This window comes from Lithobates pipiens, unplaced genomic scaffold (assembly GCF_037356315.1).
Source record: "Lithobates pipiens isolate NorthernLeopardFrog02 unplaced genomic scaffold, aLitPip1_a1.2 Scaffold_13, whole genome shotgun sequence".
NCBI classification, from domain to species: Eukaryota; Metazoa; Chordata; class Amphibia; order Anura; family Ranidae; genus Lithobates; species Lithobates pipiens.
The window spans coordinates 395922923-395945977 of record NW_027507718.1 but is presented as its reverse complement, the minus strand read 5'-3'; the positions used below and the strand labels follow the sequence as shown (position 1 = coordinate 395945977).

At 44.5% G+C, this 23055-nt stretch overlaps 1 protein-coding gene across 4 annotated transcripts in view; it reads right to left on the bottom strand.

Moving 5' to 3' along the window:
* The window catches only part of FRG1 (FSHD region gene 1), a 65019-nt gene that overhangs the window by 5702 nt on the left and 36262 nt on the right, over positions 1–23055 (bottom strand). For all 4 annotated transcript variants that reach the window (XM_077477367.1, XM_077477368.1, XM_077477369.1 and 1 more), the window contains exons 7-9: positions 22003–22107; positions 15230–15321; positions 1120–1230 (exon numbers count right to left, since the gene is read on the bottom strand). In XM_077477367.1, coding sequence (XP_077333493.1) covers positions 1120–1230; positions 15230–15321; positions 22003–22107 — 308 coding nt within the window. The remainder of the gene's footprint in view (positions 1–1119; positions 1231–15229; positions 15322–22002; positions 22108–23055) is intronic.

Genomic DNA, 23055 nt, shown 5'->3' with positions numbered 1-23055 from the left:
ATCAAAATTCTATTGTCTATCTTGTCCATTGAGGGACACAGAAGTTTTAGAGCCCAACTCTGGGCAGGAGTTTCTTCACAGATATCAGCCTATGTTCACACTAGTGCTGCTAATCATTTATACGTCTTTCAGTGTGTTCTTGTAGCACATTTATGATGTGTTTTTCATGCTTCATACATTTTTGTTTTTGCCATTTACAAGCAATATCTGCTGTGACATCACTGTTAGGCGGAATAAATTAAATTTTAATTAAAAAAAAACAAAAAAAACACACACACACACACACACCAAAAATGCATGTACAGCACATGCATTTTTCATGCACTCCCATTGGAGTCTATAGGCCCAAAAAAGCACTGCGCAGAACATGCATTTAAAAAAAAATAAAAAATCTGTATCAAAAATTATTTGATTTCCACGGTCATGCATTGCAGTGCAACCTCAGCCTCATAACAAGTCATACCAGTGTATACAAGGTTAAGGCAGGTAAAAATTCTCCAGCCTCAAGAGGACCTCACTTTCACATAGGGATACTTTTAAGTTCTGCACATTATTTAGTTTATATGGTGAAGGAAGTCCAGATCCTGCTGTACTTTCTGGCCACTTTGGCTATACATGCTACAGGTATCAAACCCCACTGCTGCATTGCATCTTTGCACCTCTCTCCCCCAGGCCATTTAAAATACACATAGACTAGGCTTGGTTTTGTAAATGGCCTGGAGAAGAGGGGTTAGAAATGCAACCTTAGACCTTGGACTTCCTCTGCCGTAGTGAGGAGCACGCTGTTTGAAGAACAAAGAAAAATGGTACTAATAAATATAAGCTAGTCTTTCACACAGCAGAACTGAAGAAAAAATGTCCATCCTACTAAGACACTAGAAAAAAGGTCTGAGGCATACAGTAGTAGGGGGGGTTTCCTGGGCTGGCCTTCTATGTTTGCCAGTGTCCAATCCTTGTGTAGGTGGCAGTATAACTTGAAGAATAAAGACTTCCTCAAAGGATGGAGAAAGAAAACCTTTTTCCCCTTTGCATGGATTTATAATATGAAAGCCCACAAAGTAACCAACTTGTTTTTATCTGACAAACACATTGCATCAAGCACTGGAAATAATAATTCACCTGTCCAGAAGTGTCTCGTGAAAGCTTCCATCTTTCCTAGCTTTCTTAAGCTCCCGGTGATCCTCTTTGCTCACTTTAAGTTTACGATCCTGGAAACTTTGAAATTTCTTGCTGAAACAATGAATAACATGGGAATAATAAAAATTATGATTACAACATGAGGTTGATAATAATTCAAAGGACAATCTCATGTAAATAAAACTTCACACATTGGGTAGTGATGCACCGAAATTTCGGCCGCCGAAACATATCGGCCGAAAATGCCCTTTTCGGCAATTTGCCGAAAGAGAAACGGCCGATAATGGAGCCAAAAATGGGGCGTGGCCTGGGTGGGTACGGGGCTCCGCCCCTGGTGACGCCCATCATGGGGGGTGTATAGCGCAGGAGAGCCGCCTCCGCCGCCTGTTTGATCACAGCGCCGGGAACATCACAGCTTTCATTTCAATAGCTGTGTGTTCCCGGCCGTGCGCCGTCACACGCAGCCCCTCCCCTTGTCCGGGCACTTAGATAGACAGATCATCCGCAGGATTGGACGGATGATCTGTCTATCAAAGTGCCCGACAAGGGGGAGGGGCTGCGTGTGACGGCACGCGGCCGGGAACACACAGCTATTGAAATGAAAGCTGTGATGTTCCCGGCGCTGTGATCAAACAGGCGGCGGAGGCGGCTCTCTTCCCTGCACAGGCTGGCTGCAAAATGGCACACTGGCTGCAATGAGACACACTGGCTGCAATGGGGCACACTGGCTGCAATGGGGCACACTGGCTGCAATGGGGCACACTGGCTGCAATGGGGCACACTGGCTGCAATGGGGCACACTGGCTGCAATGGGGCACACTGGCTGCAATGGGGCACACTGGCTGCAATGGGGCACACTGGCTGCAATGGGGCACACTGGCTGCAATGGGGGATGCCTCCTGTACCACGTCCCCAGTCTCTGACCATCTCCTGTACCACGTCCCCAGTCTCTGACCATCTCCTGTACCACGTCCCCAGTCTCTGACCATCTCCTGTACCGTGTCCCCAGTCTGACCATCTCCTGTACCGTGTCCCCAGTCTGACCATCTCCTGTACAGTGTCCCCAGTCTGACCATCTCCTGTACAGTGTCCCCAGTCTGACCATCTCCTGTACCGTGTCCCCTGTCTCTGACCATCTCCTGTACCGTGTCCCCAGTCTCTGACTACCTCCTGTACCATGCATGCAGTCTCTGACCACCTCCTGTACCATGTCCCCAGTCTCTGACCACCTCCTGTACCATGTCCCCAGTCTCTGACCACCTCCTGTACCATGTCCCCAGTCTCTGACCACCTCCTGTACCATGTCCCCAGTCTCTGACCACCTCCTGTACCATGTCCCCAGTCTCTGACCACCTCCTGTACCATGTCCCCAGTCTCTGACCACCTCCTGTACCATGCATGCAGTCTCTGACCACCTCCTGTACCATGTCCCCAGTCTCTGACCACCTCCTGTACCATGTCCCCAGTCTCGGACCACCTCCTGTACCATGTCCCCAGTCTCTGACCACCTCCTATACCATGTCCCCAGTCTCTGACCTCCTCCTGTACCATGTCCCCAGTCTCTGACCACCTCCTGTACCATGTCCCCAGTCTCTGACCACCTCCTGTACCATGTCCCCAGTCTCTGACCACCTCCTGTATAAAAATATTTTTTAAAAACAGTAATTTTCGGTATCGGTGCCGTTTCGGTATCGGTTTCGGTTTTTGGCCTAGTGTATTTTTCATTTTCGGTATCGGTTTCGGCACCAAAAAACCCATTCGGTGCATCCCTAACATTGGGTGTTGTAATCATTTTACTTTCAGCTAATGCAGACGGTCCTCAAGGCTTGAGGACAAGTAAAGGTCTCTTTAGAGAACATTTGGTGCATGAACCCTTGTGATTACTTTTCTGTACGTACAATGCTGATTGCATTGAATACATTTAAAAAGGTGATGTCATATAAAAACAGCATTTCTAGGGGGAAATAAATGCATAATATTTCAAGCTTAATGTCACATAAGCCTGCAAATAATTTGAAAACAGCATCTTCTTTATGATAGTGTTTCACAGAAAAAGTAATCAACTGTAATATGCCGGTGCAATGTGCATAGTCGTACCGTGCTAGTCACACATTACTCAGAGTAGATAAGTGACAAGCACAGTGTGTGACATTACTCAAAGAAATGTAAACAGCTTATCTGCCAGCACAATGTAATCATTTGCTAAAAAGGCATCTGAAGGGGTTGTCAATGTACTCAGCACTCAACATAAGCATTTATTTAACAAGAGTGGTGCACTACAGACCATGTATGAAGAAATAATTTTCTAACTACAGCTTGGTGCTTAGGTACATATTCTTCACCAGTTAAAAAAGGCACATTTTTCATGTTTATTTTTTTAAATAGGGCACCAAATGTTTAGTGTGACCCATGATAAATGCTTAAGGGGCCCAGGCTGTCAAGGTCCGATGAGTTGGATGCCGCTGACTAGTGAGGGTGCAGGCATAGTAGAAATCCATCCAGACCCAAAGCACACTGCAGAAATAGGAAGATATATATCCCGGCCTCGCCTGGCCTGAATGGTTAGCAGGTAAAAGATCTGAGCTCAATTCAGCCATGTCCACAACATATTTTCACCGTGCCCCCCTAATTGCTTGACATTTAGTTTTAACCTTTTTTTTTTTAAACAAGATAATCACTAAACATTTGGTGAACATATCCGTGCCACCGCACACCTCATCTGGCCCGTGTGGTTAGCAGGTAAAAGCAGTCTCAGCAGTCTTCATCCAGGCCACGTCCCCAACATGTTTCGCACTGCTCCCCCAGGGCGTAATCATGAAATCTCCATAATTAAGCTTCAGGGCGGGGCGAAACAGGTTGGGGATGTGGCCTGGATGATTCAAGCTGAGGCTGCTTTTATCTGCTAACCACTCGTCCCATGTGAGGTGTAAGGCGGCCGGGATATGTTCACCGAATGTTTAGTAATTGTGTTGTTAAACCACTTCCCGCCCGGCCTATAGCATAATGATGGCCCGGAAATGGTTGCGTTATCCTGACTGGGCATCATATGACGTCCAGCAGGATAAGCCACAGGCCCTGCCAATAGTACTGCCATCAGTACCATCACACAGGCCCCACCAATAGTACTACCATCAGTACCGTCACACAGGCCCGCCAATAGTACTACCATCAGTACCGTCACACAGGCCCGCCATAAGTACTGCCATCAGTACCGTCACACAGGTTCGCCATAAGCACTGCCATCAGTACTGCTACACAGGCAAACCAATAGTACTCCCATCAGTACAGTCGCACAGGCCCATTAGGCCTGCCATAAGTACTGTCATCAGTACCATCACACAGGCTCGCCATAAGTACTGCCATCAGTACCGCTACACAGGCCCGCCAATAGTACTGCCATCAGTACAGTTGCACAGGCCCGCCATTAATGACCTGTCAGTACCACAAGCAGAACCATCACACAGGCCCGCCATCACTACCGTCATTATGGCCAAAAGAGTGTACACACCTGAGGAGGCATATGCCATGCTTACCATGTCGGATGATGAGAGCAGAGGGGAGCTCCCATCATCCAATTCTGGTTTGGAATTCGAGCCAGTGGAGGGGAGTGGATCGGAGTCCGAGTCAGAGGAGGAAACTGTCCGTCCTAAAAGAATAAGGAGATCAGGACTAAGATTAGAAGACCTGCCTAATGCCAGCAGCGCCAGACCCAAGGAAGAGGAGCCCAGTACCAGTACTGGAATTATACATGCAACCCAAAGAATCCAGGCCCAGTCCTCCCTTCCCCATGCCCAGGCAAACCACTTATGGTTGACTGCCAGCGTGGGATCCGCTATAATCCCCCCTTTCAACGCACAGCCCGGTGTGCAGCCCAACACTACAAATGTTTCCCAATAAGATTATTTTTGTTTTTCCCCGAAGATTTGTTGCCGTACACGGTGGACCAAACAAATCTCTATGCAGAGCAATTTATTGCCGCCAACCCCCATTCCTCCTACATTTGTATGTTCCAATGCCAACTTCTCTCACTAGACACATTTAATGTGGATGTAAACCCACTCTCATCAATTATAAATTATTGCCATAGTGCTATGTATCCTTACCTGTCAAATGTCTCCCCTTTCTCTATTTGGAGCTCCCAAAAACTCTGGATTCAGTGGGCAGGACTGTTATCGGGTGCTCGGTGGGAGGAGTTGTGATCATGACCTTTCTCATGACCTTGTAGTTCTTTACATTCTCCTTGGCCAGGGCATACACAGGAGAGGCAGAGCGCGTTCTGGGTAAAAGCTGAGCGCACTCACAGCCCCCTGTCATTTCTGAACACATGAATGTCCAGTGACAGTTGGGGAAGAAGGGGGTGGGGGTGGAGGAGGAAGACAAGGAGGTGTGGTGGAGATTTTGAAATATAATATTTATAGCAAGGAGCTTAAAGGAAACCATTCTGAGAAGACTTTCTAATTAAATTTCCATGCCCCGTTATATATATATATACACACACACAGTGCCTTGCGACTGAAATTCTTGCCCATTCTTCCTTGCAAAACAGCTCGAGCTCAGTGAGGTTGGATGGAGAGCGTTTGTGAACAGCAGTTTTAAGCTCTTTCCACAGATTCTCGATTGGATTCAGGTCTGGACTTTGACTTGGCCATTCTAACACCTGGATACGTTTATTTGTGAACCATTCCTTTGTATATTTTGCTGTATGTTTGGGATCATTGTCTTGTTGGAAGATAAATCTCTGTCCCAGTTTCAGGTCTTTTGCAGACTCCAACAGGTTTTTATCCAGAATGGTCCTGTATTTGGCTGCATCCATCATCCCCTCAATTTTAACCATCTTCCCTGTCCCTGCTGAAGAAAAGCAGGCCCAAACCACGATGCTACCACCACCATGTTTGACAGTGGGGATGGTGTGTTGAGGGTGATGAGCTGTGTTGCTTTTACGCCAAACATGTCGTTTTGCATTGTGGGCAAAAAGTTCGATTTTGGTTTCATCTGACCAGAGCACCTTCTTCCACATGTTTGGTGTGTTTCCCAGGTGGCTTGTGGCAAACTTTTTATGGATATCTTTGAGAAATGGCTTTCTTCTTGCCACTCTTCCATAAAGGCCAGATTTGTGCAGTGTACGACTGTTGTTGTCCTATGGACAGACTCTCCCACCTCAGCTGTAGTTCTCTGCAGTTCATCCAGAGTGATCATGGGCCTCTTGGCTGCATCTCTGATCAGTCTTCTCCTTGTCTGAGCTAAAAGTTTAGAGGGACGGCCAGGTCTTGATAGATTTGCAGTGATCTGATACTCCTTCCATTTCAAAATGATCGCTTGCACAGTGCTCCTTGGGATGTTTAAAGCTTGGGAAATCTTTTTGAATCCAAATCCGGCTTTAAACTTCTCTACAACAGTATTACGGACCTGCCTGGTGTGTTCCTTGGTCTTCATGATGCTCTCTGAGCTTTCAACAGAACCCTGAGACTATCATAGAGCAGGTGCATTTATACAGAGACTTCATTACACACAGGTGGATTCTATTTATCACCATCGGTCATTTAGGACAACATTGGATCATTCAGAGATCCTCGCTGAACTTCTGGAGTGAGTTTGCTGCACTGAAAGTAAAGGGGCCGAATAATTTTGCACGCACCACTTTTCAGTTTCAGTTTTTTATTTGCTTCCCACTTGTTGGTGATTCTTCACAAAAAATTAAAATTCTATATCTTTATGTTTGAAGCCTGAAATGTGGCAAAAGGTTGAAAAGTTCAAGGTGGCCGAACACTTTCGCAAGGCACTGTGTATATATATATATATATATATATATATATATATATATATATATATATATATATATATATATATATATATATAGTGTATGTGTGTGTATGTGGGCAGAGGTTTTTACTGGAAGATATCATGATAGATTACCTTTTAGAAATACAGAAATGTCTCCTATCTCGTGGGAACCATTGAATGTCCCCAGGTGTTAGGCAAATTCCCTTTTGCTTTACCAATCATCTTTGCAGACGTCGAGGCTCCATCTCCCCAGGAGTCATTAACATGCTAATGTCAGAACTGTTTGGGCTGAGTGATCAAAGGAGGTGGTTCATTAATTAATAGACTGAGTGGCACCGGAAGTTTAGACCTGAAGCATGGACATTTCAGTGAGCTTCAGAGTTAGCCAATCACAGTGTGAGCCAACTAGAACCAATAAGCATTTAGACTTCAGAATTAGCCAATCAGAAGTTGATGCAAACTCAGAGCCAATGGCTGTGTTCCATCTTCTGATTGGCTGAAAATGCATATAAAATAGGACGAGAGCTAGCTGGTGGCCTGTTCAGTTCCAGACCATCGGGGCGACAGGATGTCCATGTAACGTATACTTGTATCTCTAACCTATTTCTATCTCTAACCTATCTCTTTCCTAGGACTTGTCTTGAAATATTGATAACCCTATTGATAGTGTATGTCTATTGTAACCATATGGCCTAAATTATCTTTGCAGCCTAAGCAACACTGTACCTGTAACATCACTTGAGATATATGATAAGTTCTAATTATTCTAAAGTTTATTTTCTGTATAAATAAATGTAATTGTTATCGTTCATTTTTATTCTTATATAGACAAAGGTTTAATCACTTATTTCTTGTATCGTTAATCATTTAAGTGAGATATAAATTTAGCCAACACAGAGGACAGTCAGATGATTGTGCGGCAGGGGACAGCTGTGGGCACCGATCTCATCATGACCATCGGCTACAAGCATAGGCAGGGCCGCTGTTAGAAATCATGGGGTCCCCTACAGCCTACCTAATGAGGCCCCCAGCCCTGCCCCTGACCCAGCATACATATCTAAAAGAATGCAGCCTTGTCTTCAAGGACAAAGGGGATCACTGGTGCTCAATGTGGGGAGAGATGGGCGGTGATTAGTGGTGAGAGATGGGGGGTCCTGGTGCTTAGTGAGAGGAGATGGGAGGGTTCCTGGAGCCTAGTGGGGAGACATAGGAGACTCAAGTGCTTAATGAGGGGAGATAGGGGTCCTGGTGCCTAATGGGGGGAGTTTGGAGGCACTGCCAGTCAGTGGGGCAGGGGGGTACTGGTGCTCCTTACCTGGCTGCTTGATCCATATGGAATCCTGTAGAAGAATCATCCCCCTCTCACTTTTCTTGTTTTCTGATTTTTCTCATCTGAAGGGATGCCAGTGCAGTGATAGCTCAGACAATCTCAAAGAAAACTTCCTCTGCTCACTTCTCTGCCAGGCTCTGACTGATGACATCATCTATTACAGAGCCCAGCAGAGGAAGCCAGTGGTGGAAGTTTTCCTTTGCTGACAGTTTTTGATTACTCGGCTGAGCTATCACTGCATGGACTTCCATTCAGGCATGCTGTCACTTCTAGCAGCTCCTCAGTTTTCCTTTATAACTACTTGAACGCCTCAGTCAGCAAATGCAATTTGCTCAGAAACTCCATTGAAAGCCACTCCATCCAGTTCCTGCACCAAGTAAGGAAGACCATGGGACGAAGAATGTGATGTTTCCCGCTGCACCCATTGGCTGAGGAGGCAGCAGGAGGCGGTGCTGCCTCTGCCAATGGGTATCTCAAGTTCCCTCATTAGTCCCTCCCTACTGAGTTCTGACATCGCTCGGGAGTCCCGGCCTGCTAGTGAACTATGTGGGCGGGCTAGGAGGACGGGTCCTCTATTAAAAGGGGATAGCAGCAACCCTTATGTACAGCCTCACTGCCGGGCCCCTCTGTTGCATGAGCCCTGTACCCCCTTATCAGCGGCCCTGAGCACAGGCACCTCTGATGTGACTGCCCGTGCCAGGCCTGCCTCTCTGCTCTCACGTCTCTCCTGACGTCAGCAGAGAATTCTCAGCCCCGCTCGCCTCCCTTCTGATCTGATAGTGACAGCCAGCGGGCGGGGCTGAGAATTCCCTGCTGACACGAGGAGAGCTGGAAGTGTGAGGAGAGAGGCGGGCATTGTACACAACAGGGTATACGCTTGGAGCACTCTCCTGGGAGGGGAGGGGCAATGACGTCACTGGCAATCGATTTCTATGGTCGAATGCATCGATGCCCCTACGGGGACACCCGAATCGCTATGCATCGATTAATTTCACCACAGCTAGCGGCAGGGTCCAAGGGTCCTCTACCGACATCTTTATGATCTCTGCAAACCAAGATCTTCTGGGCCACCAGAATCACCTCCTTTCCTTCCTGCTTGATCCTGCGAAGAAGGGGTGGGAGCAGCAGAACCGGAGGAAACGCATAGATCAGTGATAACTGATCCCATGGAAAGACCAAGGCGCCTGGTCCGCATATGCCAGCGGATCCCTTGTCCTTGACACAAAGTTGTTGACTTTGTTGTTGAATCTGGTCATGAACAGATCCACGTCCGGAACACCCCATCTTTGACATATCGACAGAAAGATGCCGGGGTGAAGGGACCATTCTCCCAGAAACAATTGTTGGCGACTCAAGTAGTCCGCCTGTCAATTTTCTATCCCTGGAATGAAAAATCGCTGATAGGCAAGGAATGTTGCTTTTTGTCCAAGATAGAACACGATTCACCTCTTTTTGGGCTGCACGACTTCTTGTGCCCCCTTGGTGATTGATGTAGGACACAGCCATGGCATTGTCGGATTAAATCCTGACAGGACAATTTTGTAATCTGAGTGTCCAGGCCTCTAGGGCCAGGACAAACTGCCCGAATTTCTAGAATATTGATGGGCAAGGTCCTTTTTGATTTGGACCATTTCCCCTGGAAAGATGCCTCTTCCAGGACTGCTCCCCAACCTAGAATATCCTTTGTTACCACTTTCCAGGATACTTGTAGAAAGGATTTCCCCTGTTGAAGGTTGTTGGATATCAACCACCAATTGAGGCTCTGACTCACCTCAGGGGATAAGCAGATTGGAAAGTCCAAAACCTGGACCTTTTTGTTCCAAGTCGCCAGAATACTGCTTTGCAGCAGTCTTCAATGAAACTGCGCATAAGGAATGGCCTCAAAGGAGGCCACCATCTTTCCTAACAATTTAATTCAAAGCCGAATAGAAGGATTTCTCTTTGTTTTGACAAGCCGAATCCGTTCCTTTATGGAACTGATCCTTCCCTAGGGTAAGAATACCTTCTTTTGAATGGTATCTATGATCAGCCCCAAGTACTGTAATCTCGTTGATGGCTTTAAGGAGGATTCTTCTAGGTTGAGAATCCAGCCTAGGAATTTTAGGCAACTCATGGCTGAGACTAAACTTTGGTTTAGACAGGTGACTGACTGATCTACTAAGAGCAGATTGTCTAGGTAGGCTAGAATTGTTATACCCTGAGCCCTTAACCTGGCTAAAGGAGGGGCCAGGATCTTTGTGAACACTCAGGGTGCGGTGGCTAGACTGAAAGGCAGAGCCACAAACTGAAAATGACAATTTTCTACCTCGAAGCATACAAATTTCTGATGGGAAAAATGACATAGTAGGTTAAGTTGAAAAAAGACACAAGTCCATCAAGTCCAACTTATGTGTGTGATTATATGTCAGTATTACATTGTATATCCCTGTATGTTGTGGTCATTCAGGTGCTTATCTAATCGTTTCTTGAAACTATCAATGCCCCTCGCTGAGACCACCGCCTGTAGAAGGGAATTCCACATCCTTGCCGCTCTTACAGTAAAGAACCCTCTACGTAGTTTAAGGTTAAACCTCTTTTCTTCTAATTTTAATGAGTGGCAACGAGTCTCGTTAAACTCCCTTTTGCGAAAAAGTTTTATGCCTATTGTGGGGTCACCAGTATGGTATTTGTATATTGAAATCATATCCCCTCTCAAGCGTATCTATCTATCTTCTCCAGATAGAATAAGTTCAGTGCTCGCAAGTTTCCCTCATAACTAATATCCTCCAAACCTTTTATCAGCTTTGTTGCCCTTCTTTTTACTCGCTCCATTTCCACTACATCCTTCCTGAGGGCTGGTGCCCAGAACTGGACAGCATATTCCAGGTGTGGCCAGACCAGAGTCTTGTAGAGCAGAAAAATTATTGTTTTATCTCTGGAGTTGATCCCCTTTTTAATGCATGCCAATATTTTGTTTGCTTTGTTAGCAGCAGCTTGGAATTGCATGCCATTGCTGAGCCCATCATCCTAGATTCCCCCAGTGTATAGATTGCATTCCTATATTTGCCAGCCAAATGCATTATTTTACATTTTCTACACTGAGCCTCATTTGCCATGTAGTTGCCCACCCCATTAACTTGTTCAGATCTTTTTGCAAGGTTTCCACATCCTGCAGAGAAGTTATTGCCCTGCTTAGCTTAGTATTGCCTGTATTTGTAGAGAATGAACTGTTTACCCCATCCTCCAGGTCGTTTATGAACAAATTAAATAGGATTGGTCCCAGCACAAAACCCAGCACAGAAGGTGGGACCCCACCTTCCTTCATCTATCTGGCAACTCACCTCCTCATAGAAGATAAATTGGTACATGGAGATAGGCATCTTTGATGTCAATCGATGCCAACAATTCTCCTCCTTGTAGAATGGAGACAACTGATCGGATTGACTCCATGAGAAAGGAACAGATATTCAAGTGACGGTTTAGATCCTTGAGATCTAAAATGGGTCTTACCTCCCCATTTGGTTTTGGTACAGTGAAGAGGTTTAAATAAAACCCTGATCCCTGCTCTTCTGTGGGAACCTCTGATATCACTTTCGGAGACAAGAGATGATCCAGAGCCAGAAAGAGACTTCCTTTTCCCTGGATCTCTGGGAACGTTTGATCTTAGAAAACGGGGAGATGGGAATTCTCAGAATTCTAGTTTGTAACCTAGAGAAATTGAGGAAGCCAACCATCTCTGTCCTCACAATGTTCCTGCCAGATCTTTGAAAAGTGTAGAAGCCTTCCCCCCACCCGGGTGAGTGGGGGCACCTCTTCATAAGGAGGCTTTAGTATTTTGCTTTATGGGTTTCCTACCCCAAGTCCTCTTTTGGCCCTGGGACTGCCCTTGGGGTCTTCCTCTTGAACCCAACAGTGGAGGCCGTCGAGACTGCCTGGAGGCAGATGCTCCTGGCACTGGAGAAGATGCATGTTTAAAAGGAAAAACGTTTAAAAACTTCTTCTTTACTGGTAAAATAAAACTTTTTCATTAGAAATTCTTTGGATATACTTATCCAGATCATCTCCAAACAACGTTCACCATCAAATAGAAAACTGGACAAGAGCTTTTTACACGACGCTTCGGCTGACCAATTTTTCTAAATGTTTTCAATTTTTCACGCATATGTACCAGCCCTAGCATAAGCCATGAGGCTTGAATAATAGAATCTTTCATAGCATCCACCGTGAAACACAGTGCCTCTGATATGCCAGCCATCTGCTGGGCCTGCTGATCAGGAATAATTCTGAGTACCTCTACAAACTGGTCCTTTATGGACTGAGACACTCCAATCACCGCAAGAGCCGGCTGAATGACTGAACCTGCAAGAGCAACGTTGCTCTTAAAAATAAATTCCAACTTTTTATCTGTTGGATCCTTCAACATTTGCACATTGTCTACCGGACAGGACAGGTTTTTGTTTACCGAGGATATAGCAGCATCAATTGCTGGAACCCCCCATTTCTTATAGAATTCCTCCTCCATAGGGTAAATTATAGAAACGTTTTTGTGAAGGCTTTAGTGAAAAACCAGAGGTGGGCTCATCAATAGACTACGTTACAGGCAGTAAAAAAAGTTGAGTGGACCAACTTAGTAAGGGAGTGTACCAACAGTCTCTCCTGTGAGGCTGATCCCCCCCCCATATTAGGATCTTTGGAAGAGGAGTCATCAGCCTCTTTCTGATTCTTTAAGAGAGCTTCATGATCTCTTGCCCCTTGTCCCTCAGTATGAGGGTCCTGAGGAATGGACGGGGATCTGCTACGCTTGGGCCCACTGTGGGAAGCGAATAAAGCATCCATCTTCTGTTCCAAACTTAAAATGGTAGAAGAAACCTCCTGAGTGATATATAGGGACTGAAGTGTCCAGAGCAGCTGCAACACCAGTCCCCCCCTGACGGCTCACTCTGACCGGCCACATCACTCTCAGAGAAGGATGCCATCTTTTTAGACATGGATTTAGGTTGTTGTGAAACAATCGATCCTCTAGAACCCTTTGAGGTGTTCCTTGCCCCCCTTCCGCTCATAGCCTGATGCAGAAAGCAGAGGTTACTAGTTTGTAACACGCTGATCGTGCTAGTTCCTGTCTTTTTTTTTTAAGAAAAAGACTCTGAGCGCTCCTTCCCCACGAGGGGGAGACTGTCAGCACAGGGGGGTTATAAGTGTGGGAGGGGAACCCCCCCTCAAGCTTACCGGTGGTCCTGCTTATCCGGCTGGAGAAGGAGGAAGCATTTCAGCTCTCTGACACAGTGTTTCCAGCATGGTGAGTGCTCAATACAACCCCCCCAGTGGTGACACATAGGCATGACAAAATTTTACTGATTTTAAAGGAGACATTCATAAGAAAATTAAAAAAAAAAAAAAAATTCTTAGAACCCTCCACTTACCTTTCCCGCCGCAAGGTTTTCTGTGGTATACCAAAAGACCCAATCTTCACCCTTCATGGTGGGTTCGTTAACCCTTCAGGAGCTGGGGTTCCTTGAGAAAACCCACAACCCTGGACCTGCAACAGCACCCCACTAGTAAAACATTATGGCCTTACTACCAAAAAGTACTGGATTCCAGGGTCCAGCTCTCTAAAAAGAGAAGCATTCACAGGCAAAAACCCTGTTCCTTTAGATACGAGGCCTGGGTACCATTCAATTTGGCCAGAAGAGACAGCAAGGCTAGCCTAAGCAAGGATTTCTCTAGTGGAGCTCAGCACAGCATATCTTTGCTCGTGACCAACACCTTAGACACTGGCGAAAAACTGGGGTACTCCCAGTAGTGGGAGGGGTTATATGGGAAAGGCACTTTTTGTCTTAGGGCGTAACTACTAGTGCACTACTAATGTAACTACTATGGCTCTGTGTCCCGTGATGTACGATAAGAAAGGTGTCTTTTATCCAGATAACAAGCTGAGATTAGGAACACTCCCTTTATGAAAATGCTCCTAATCTCAGCTCGTTATCTGTATAGAAGACACCTGGGAGACAGAAATCTTGCTGATTGATAGGGGTCAAATACTTATTTTACTCATTAAAATGCAAATCATTTTATAACTTTTTTGAAATGCGTTTTTGTGGATTTTTGTTGTTCTTATTCTGTCTCTCACTGTTAAAATAAACCTACCATTAAAATCGCAGACTGATCATTTCTTTGTCAGTGGGTAAACGTACAAAATCAGCAGGGGATCAAATATTTTTTTCACTTTCCACTTTTTTTTCACTATATATATTTTGAGTCATTACTGCAATATACACGTGAAAGTCATGTTTAATGCAACTAACAATTTCAATTGTTTGCTATTCCATATTTTCAGACCTGTATTTCATATACAGATTTGTAAATGATCCCTCCAGTGGTAATCTGTATATCATGGAATACAGTTAAAAAAAACAAAAAAATAAAAAAAAACACAGGCTCTCAATAAAGCTGACAAAGCTCATCTTAAAAGATTCTAAAGGAAACTGAATAAATTAATCACAATAGTCATGAAACTACCATTTTCAGAAGGACATTCATGGTTAAGATCATTTACATTTAGCTGGTCAGGTTATAAACATCCATCCATGGATGTTTATATGTTTTAAGCAATGAGCTTAAGACAAGCCTTGACTGACTGCTATAGCTGCAGGCATTTTGGAGTAAATCGTCCTCATATTTAACCGCAAAAAACTGAAGTTGTTATTTAAGGATGAATTACTCCACAGTGCCTGCACCTACAGAGGTCCATGATGGTTTGGTTTTAAAGCCAATTTACTGCTTGATATTAATTTGAAAATACTTAAAATGTCTGTAAGCCTGGTCACAGGTTCACTTTAAACAGATCCCATTCACATCCAAGAGAAAAAACAGTAAAAGACTACATATTCCCTCGAAATGCACAGTTTATACTCGTCACTCTAGAAATATTAAGTAGTTCCAATGGAAATCACAGACAATAGCCATGAAATGGGAGTTACAAATAAGCTGGATATTTTTACTTACACATAATTGAGCTCACACTGTTTTACATTGCCTCGGTCTTCATCGGGAATATCATCTTTGCTTCCTGATTCTCTGTCCGCACAGGATCGGATCTATAATGAGCAGAGAATGTCTGAGCTAAGAAGCAAAAGGTGATCTGTACAAAAAAGTAGCAACTACCAGGACACTGGAAAACATTTTTAAGAGATACCTGTAGAGTGACTAATGGTGAGCAGTGAACACAATACAAGGTGAGACAACCATGAAAACAATGCATATGGGTCTCTAAAGACTAATGCTAATGAAGTCACGCATGAACTGTCTACATCGCACTGTTGCCACTTTTGTAAGTGTGCTTAAAAGTTTTCGATTTTTTTCCAACAGGTGTCCTGTATAAGAACTCATTCACGCAGATTCAATTTAACAATTTATATTTTTAGAGACAGATAAAAATAAACAATATTACATAAGTGTGAATAGGGCCTTAACGGATTGTATAATGATTCTGTATATACAGTGCCTTGCAAAAGTATTCACCCCCCTTGGCATTTTTCATGTTTTGTTGCCTCACAACCTGGAATTAGCATGGATTGTTTGAGGATTTGCATCATTTAATTTACAGAACATGCCCACAACTTTGAAGATGTTTTTTATTGTGACACAAACAACAAATAGGACAAAATAACAGAAAAACTCAATGTGCATAACTATTCACCCCCATAAAGTCAATACTTTGTAGAGCTACCTTTTGCGGCTTATCACACAGCTCCAAGTCTCTTTGGAGAAGTCTCTATGAGCTTGCCACATCTTACCAGGGGGAATTTTGCACATTCCTCTTTGCAAAACTGTTCCAGCTCCTTCAATTTGGATGGTTTGCACTTGTGAACAGAAATCTTTAAGTCTGGCCACAGATTTTCTATTGGATTGAGGTCTGGGCTTTGACTAGGCCATTCCAACACATTTACATATTTCCCCTTAAACCACTCAAGTGTTGCTTTAGCAGCATGTTTGTGGTTATTGTCCTGCTGGAAGGTGAATCTCCATCCCAGCCTCAAATCACATACAGAGTGGTACAGGTTTTGCTCAAGAATATCCCTGTATTTAGCACCATCCATCTTTCCCTCAACTCTGACCAGTTTCCCAGTCCTCACTGCTGAAAAACATCCCCACAGCATGATTTTGCCACCACCATGTTTCACTGTGGGGATGGTGTTCTTTGGGTGATGTGATGTGTTGGGTTTGCGCCAGACATAGCACTTTATTTGATGGGTAAAAAGTTAAATTTTAGTCTCATCAGACCAGAGCACCTTTCTCCATACATTTTGGGAGTCCCCCACATGCCTTTTCGCAAACTAAAAACGTGCCATTTTGTTTTTTACTGAAAGTAATGGCTTTCTTCTGGCCACTCTGCCATAAAGCCCAACTCTATGGAGCGTATGGCTTAGTGTTGTCCTATGTACAGATACTCCAGTCTTTGCTGTGGAATGCTGCAGCTCCTCCAGGGTTACCTTAGGTCTCTGAGCTACCTCTCTGATTAATCTTCTCCTTGAACAGTCTGTGAGTTTTAGTGTGCGGCTGTCTCGAGGCAGGTTTTTCATTGTGCCATGTTCTTTCCATTTGGTTATGATAGATTTGATGGTGCTCCTAGGGATTATCTAAGATTTGGATTTTTTTTTTTTTAACCTAACCCTGACTTGTACTTCTCAACAACATTGTCCCTTACTTGTTTGGAGAGTTCCTTAGTCTTCATGGCAGTGTTTGGTTAGTGGTGCCTCTTGCTTAGGTGTTGCAGCCTCTGGGGCCTTTCAAAAAAGGTGTATATATGTAAATGACAGATCATGTGACACTTAGATTGCACATAGGTGGACATCATCTCACTGATTATGTTACTTCTGAAGGTAATTGGTTGCACCAGAGCTCTTTATGGGCTTCATAACAAAGGGAGTGAATACATACGCACATGCCAAGTTTTTTTTATTTCTGAAAAATTGTTTTATGTATATATTTTTCTAATTTTACTTCACCAACTTAGACTATTGTGTTCTGATCCATCATATATAATTCAGATTAAAAAAAAAACCCATTGAACTAAAGGCTGTAATGCAACAAAATAGGTAAAAAGCCGGGGGGGGGGTGAATACTTTTCCAAGGCACTGTACATCCTTTATTATTATAGCTATGACTGCTTAAGCCAACCCATAGAGTCTGTAACCCCCCCCCCAAAAAACAAAACAAAAAAAAACCCCCACACCTATGCCATGAAAAACCCACCCAAACACCTTCCCTATAAAATGATGTTGTATATATATATAAGTAGCCAATGTCTGACCTGCGTGCCTAATAATTTGTCATAATACCATAATAGTCACCTCATGAGGAATATATGCACACCAGGTCCAAGAAGGCAAATAGTGTAAATATGTAAATAATGTATGTGCTGACATGTATAGACTGGTCCCATAAAATACAAAAATGAATACAAACAGAAATGGAATACCATACCTAAATCCAATAATCCACATAAACAGATGACAAATTACAACGTAGAGATGATCATCATAAATCAGGGACCAAAGATGAAGAAATTGAATAAAGGGTTACGCAACCAATATACAACCACAATTTCAAAAAAAAGTTCTTGTGTAAAATCTACTTAAAAAACAGAATGCAATGATTTGCAAATGCCATAAAGCCATATTTTAATCACAATAGAAAACAAATCAAATTTTTAAACTGAGAAAATGTACTATTTTAAGAAAAAAAATAAGGTCATTTTGAAATTGATGGCAGCAACACGTCTCAAAAATGTTGGGGCAGGGCCATATTTATCACGGTGTATGATCACCCTCTTCTGTTCCCAGATGTTTACAGTTGTGTTAAAAGGAGTTTAAGGAGAGGAATGTTGTCCCTTACTTGACTGATATAGAATTCTAACTTTTCAACAGTCATGGGTCTTTTTTGCCGCGTACAAACGATCAGACTATCCGGCGGACTATGGCGGGAGTCCGCCGGACTTTTGAAATGAACAGACTTGCCCACACACGGAGAAAAGTCAGTTTATTTTGAACGTGGCTCCAGGTAGACGGAACTAGAGAAGGAAGTGAATGTTGCCGCCTCGGCAAGATTGTCAATCGGCAAGATTGACACCTCGCTAGCCCCGTCACTTGGTATGGATTTAAAGGGAGTAGGGGTTCCCCCCAAAGTCCATAGCAGGCCCTTATCCGAGGCAGCCTAGCCAGGCAGGAAAGGGGGTGGAGACGAGCGAGCCATACCAGGCCGCGTGCCCTCAACATGGGGGGGGGGTGCTTTGGGGAGGGGGGGGGCAGTCACTGATTTTTGGGAAGTAGTCCATCACAAAATCATGCTTCCAATATTGCATCCAATATTGCCTTTTGGCCTTGTCCCTTGCACACAGAGATTTCTCCAGATTCTCAGAATCTTTTGATATTATGTACTGTAGATGATGATATATTTAAAGTCTTTGAAATTTTACGTTGAGGAACACTATTCTGAAATAGTTAGACAATTTTAGACGCAGCTTTTCACAGATTGGTGAACCTCTGCCCATCTTTATTGCTGAGACACTGATTCTCTAGGATGCTCTTTTTATAACCAATTATGTTACTTAGGAGATTTGCAAATCATTGCATTCTGTTATTATGTACAGTAGATTTTACACAGCGTCCCAGCTTTTTTGGGATTGGGGTTGTAGAGGCACATGTATATATCATAGAGTGGGCAATGCTGGTTTGGAGGTGGACTTGTTAAAACGAAATCATGTGCTGGAATATTATGTGTCGATATGTAATTTTAACCACTTGCTTACTGGGCACTTAAACCCCCCTCAGTCCCAGACCAATTTTCAGCTTTCAGCGCTGATGCACTTTGAATGACAATTGCGCGGGCATACAACACTGTACCCAAATGAAATTTTTATCATTTTTTTCCCACAAATAGAGCTTTCTTTTGGTGGTATTTAGTTACAGCTCGGAGTTTTATTTTTTGCTAAACAAACAAAAAAAGATGCAAAAAAAAAAATCATGTTTTAATAGTTTGTTATAAAATTTTGCAAACGGGTAATTTTTCTCCTTCATTGAAGTGCGCTGATTAGGCGGCACTGATGGCTGCATTGGTGGGCACTGATGGGCTGCATTGGTGGGCACTGATGGGCTGCATTGGTGGGCACTGATGGGCTGCACTGGTGGGCACTGATGGGCTGCACTGGTGGGCACTGATAGGCATAGTTAAGGCGGCACTAATAGGCACAGATAAGGCGGCAACGATGGGCACAGATAAGGCGGCACTGATGGGCAAAGATGGGCACAGATAAGATGGCATGGATGGGTGGCACGGATAAGTGGCACGGATGGGTGGCACGGATGGGCACCGATAGGTACCACTGATAGATGGGACTGATGGGCACTGATAGGTGGCACTGATAGGTGGCTCTGATAGGTGGCACTGCTGGGCACTGATGGGCGGCACTGCTGGGCACTGATGGGCGGCACTGGGTCGCAGCACCTTTGAGGCAGATTGTGGGCACTGTGGGTGGCACTGTTGGTGGCACTGCTGGATGGCACTGTGGGTGGCATTGTGGGTGGCACTGTAGGTGGCACTGTGGGCACTATGGGCACTGATGGGGGGCACTTACTTTTATTCAGGATGGCACGGCGGTGGGCAGGTGGGCACTGGCAGGGGGCAGGTGGTCAGCTGTATTGCTGGCCGTGATCGGGACTGATGTCCCGATCACGGCCGCCGGTGATCAGCTTTTTTTTTCTCTCCTCGCGCTGTCAGCGCGAGGAGGAATAATAGCCGATTACCGGCTCCGTTCTATCACATGATCAGCTGTCATTGGCTGACAGCTGATCACGTGATAAGGGGTCGGGATCGACCCCTTGCACGGATCGGTGATCAGGCGAGTCTCACGGACTCGCCGATCACAGAGCGCGCCCCTCAGGGGGCGCGCAGGCCGCTCGTATCCGGGACGACGTCTATTGACGGAAATGTAGGTCCGCGCTGATGCCGTCATTTGGCAATAGCGCGGATCTGTAGTGGTTAAAGTATTACACTGCCTGGGAATAGCTCATATGGTGCCCTGCTAAATCCACTAGCCAGCTGTACCATATAAAGTAAGTATGAGCTCCAGGCTCCCCCAAACAAAATTTAAAGTCAGCAGGTACAAATACTGCAAACTTCCAGCTCAGATCCTTGAGGCGTATCTAACAGGAAGTGGGAGCTGGTACCTGTCAAAACCAGGTTTTGTGATGTGGGGGGGGGGGGAGTTTGGGAGTTTTAAGAGGATGTTACAAGGAGGCCAAAAAAGTACGAAACTATTTAAATGGGGCCATTAAGTAGTGGATGTGTATGGATTATTTTGGAGAATATACCGTAGATATTGCCTACTACCACTTTAAAGTTTGGAAAAGAAACATAGAAACTGATTGGTTGCCATGCACAGCTGCTCCAGATTTCGGCTGCTCCAGTTTTGATAAATTCCCCTCAATGAGTATGGCTGCACTGCATTTACTAAAAAGAGAATAAAGCTAAACTGGATGAACACAATGATATTACTAAAGCTGCAATGTTTCTTGGACAGTATCAGCAGTTAACTAACTTTATTCCTTGCCTGGAGTTGACATTTAACAACCTTTGTTGAAACTAGGTATTCAGAAATTTTCCCCTATTAACAAAGCAAATATAATAGGATTTTTTTACTCACCATAGAACCCTTTTCTTGGAGTTCATTGACAGGCACAAGAATTCAGATACTGTTATATTGCTGCCTACAAGAGGACTTGATACTGACAAGCCAAAAAATTGCACAGGAACACAGATACTGTTGCAGCATAAGGCTCCAGACATCTGATTGGCAAACTCAAAAAAGGGGGTCTAGTCTATGAGAAAAGAGATCCCTTTATAAACAGGTTTGGAAAGCATCTCAAAGCTTTTTTTTGCCATACTTCTGGGGATCACAAGAGTGCACTCTGTGTCCCAGATTCAACGAACAGTGGACAAAGTCCGCTGTTAGGTGACATCAAAGAGCCGGTCCAGGCTCTACAGGGATCTGAACAATGTCAGGATTGAGACAAATGTCTGATCAGCAGTTGGCTTAGGCTCTCAGAAGCTCCTGCCCCTTACACAGTCCGATGTTCCAGTAAGCGATGGAGGGGCAGATCAAAGAGCCGCTGACTGTCTTCAGTTCTCTGCTCACTGAAGACCAAGAACCGAGCGATCAGCCATCTTTGATCGCTCAGTTCTTGGTGTAGAGCTGGTGTGGGACAGCCGCAGCATCAATCCGGTGAGTATGTATGTTTGTTTTTTGTAAACTAGCACTACTCTATGATGGTTGTTTTCATGTCCAATCCAGCAGGGTATGGGCAACTGATGGAAGAATTGAAGAAGAAATTAAAGAAAAAAAATGCTAGCAAGACTGAAGAAAAAAAAAATGTCCATCCTTCTAAGACACTAGAAAAAAAAAAAAACCTGAGACATGCAGGGTAGAAGAGTGGTTATCCTGAGGCTGATCTACAACTTTTTTTTGCCAGTGTCAAAACCTCATGTGGGCGTTAGTATAACCCGACAGTATCTGACTTTCTGTGCCGTTCAGTGAATGAAAAATAAATACTTTTGACTACTTTCTATAAAAAAAAAAATGTTGTGACACTGCATTGATTCACATTCAATCTTGCTTCAAAGGTTCAGAAATAAATTAGCACTGCATTGGTCTTCAAAGTTCAACAACATTGCCAGCTCTCCTGCTTCTATAAAGGAATATAAAATGGGATAAAATTTACCTTAATCATTTCTTCCTCACCAGCAGTCTTGCTTTGTGCTACCAAGTCCCCTTCTTCATTACAGCCAACAAAGCAGCTATTTGATGCCAGCAAAGCCATTCTGCCCTGAAAATAATTGCATATTGTTCTATTACATTGAGTACTGAATTGTGATTTTTCATCACCTAATGCGCAAACTCATCTACAGTGGAAGTTGGGTTAACAGTGGTTTCTATATAGTAACCATTTTTCACTACAAATAAATGTTTACATGGCAAACACATCTTGAATTTCAATAGGGGAAAACAACAACAATTCTTTCAATTCTGATTCAAAATGGTCTAGTCAGAATGAAAAACCTAAGATACAAAGATCAATTCTATAAATTTCTCCATCTTAGTCAGGACCCCATACCTTGTACTTTGGGAACTTAAAGCGGAGCTCCACCCAAAAGGGGAAGCTCTGTTTGTTCACACCCTTCCCCCAACCACTGCCCCATTCGGCCCTTTGGGGGGGGGATGCAGGTACCTGGCATTGCCCAGACTGGAGCTCATCTTTAAACATTGCCCACTATTGCAATGGTAAATATACTATGGAGTATCACAGGAGTATAGAAGTGGAACTTCCTCCATTCAGACCTCCAGCCTGCTCCACCTTCCTGGTCTTGAAAGGTATCAGTGCACTCTGATGGAAACACCTGATGTAAGGGGGGCACTCGGACAGGGACACCTAATGTAAGGGGGGCACTCGGACAGAGACACCTGATGTAAGGGGGGCACTCGGACAGGGACACCTGATGTAAGGGGGGCACTCGGACAGGGACACCTGATGTAAGGGGGGCACTCGGACAGGGACACCTGATGTAAGGGGGGCACTCGGACAGGGACACCTGATGTAAGGGGGGCACTCGGACAGGGACACCTGATGTAAGGGGGGCACTCGGACAGGGACACCTGATGTAAGGGGGGCACTCGGACAGGGACACCTGATGTAAGGGGGGCACTCGGACAGGGACACCTGATGTAAGGGGGGCACTCGGACAGGGACACCTGATGTAAGGGGGGCACTCGGACA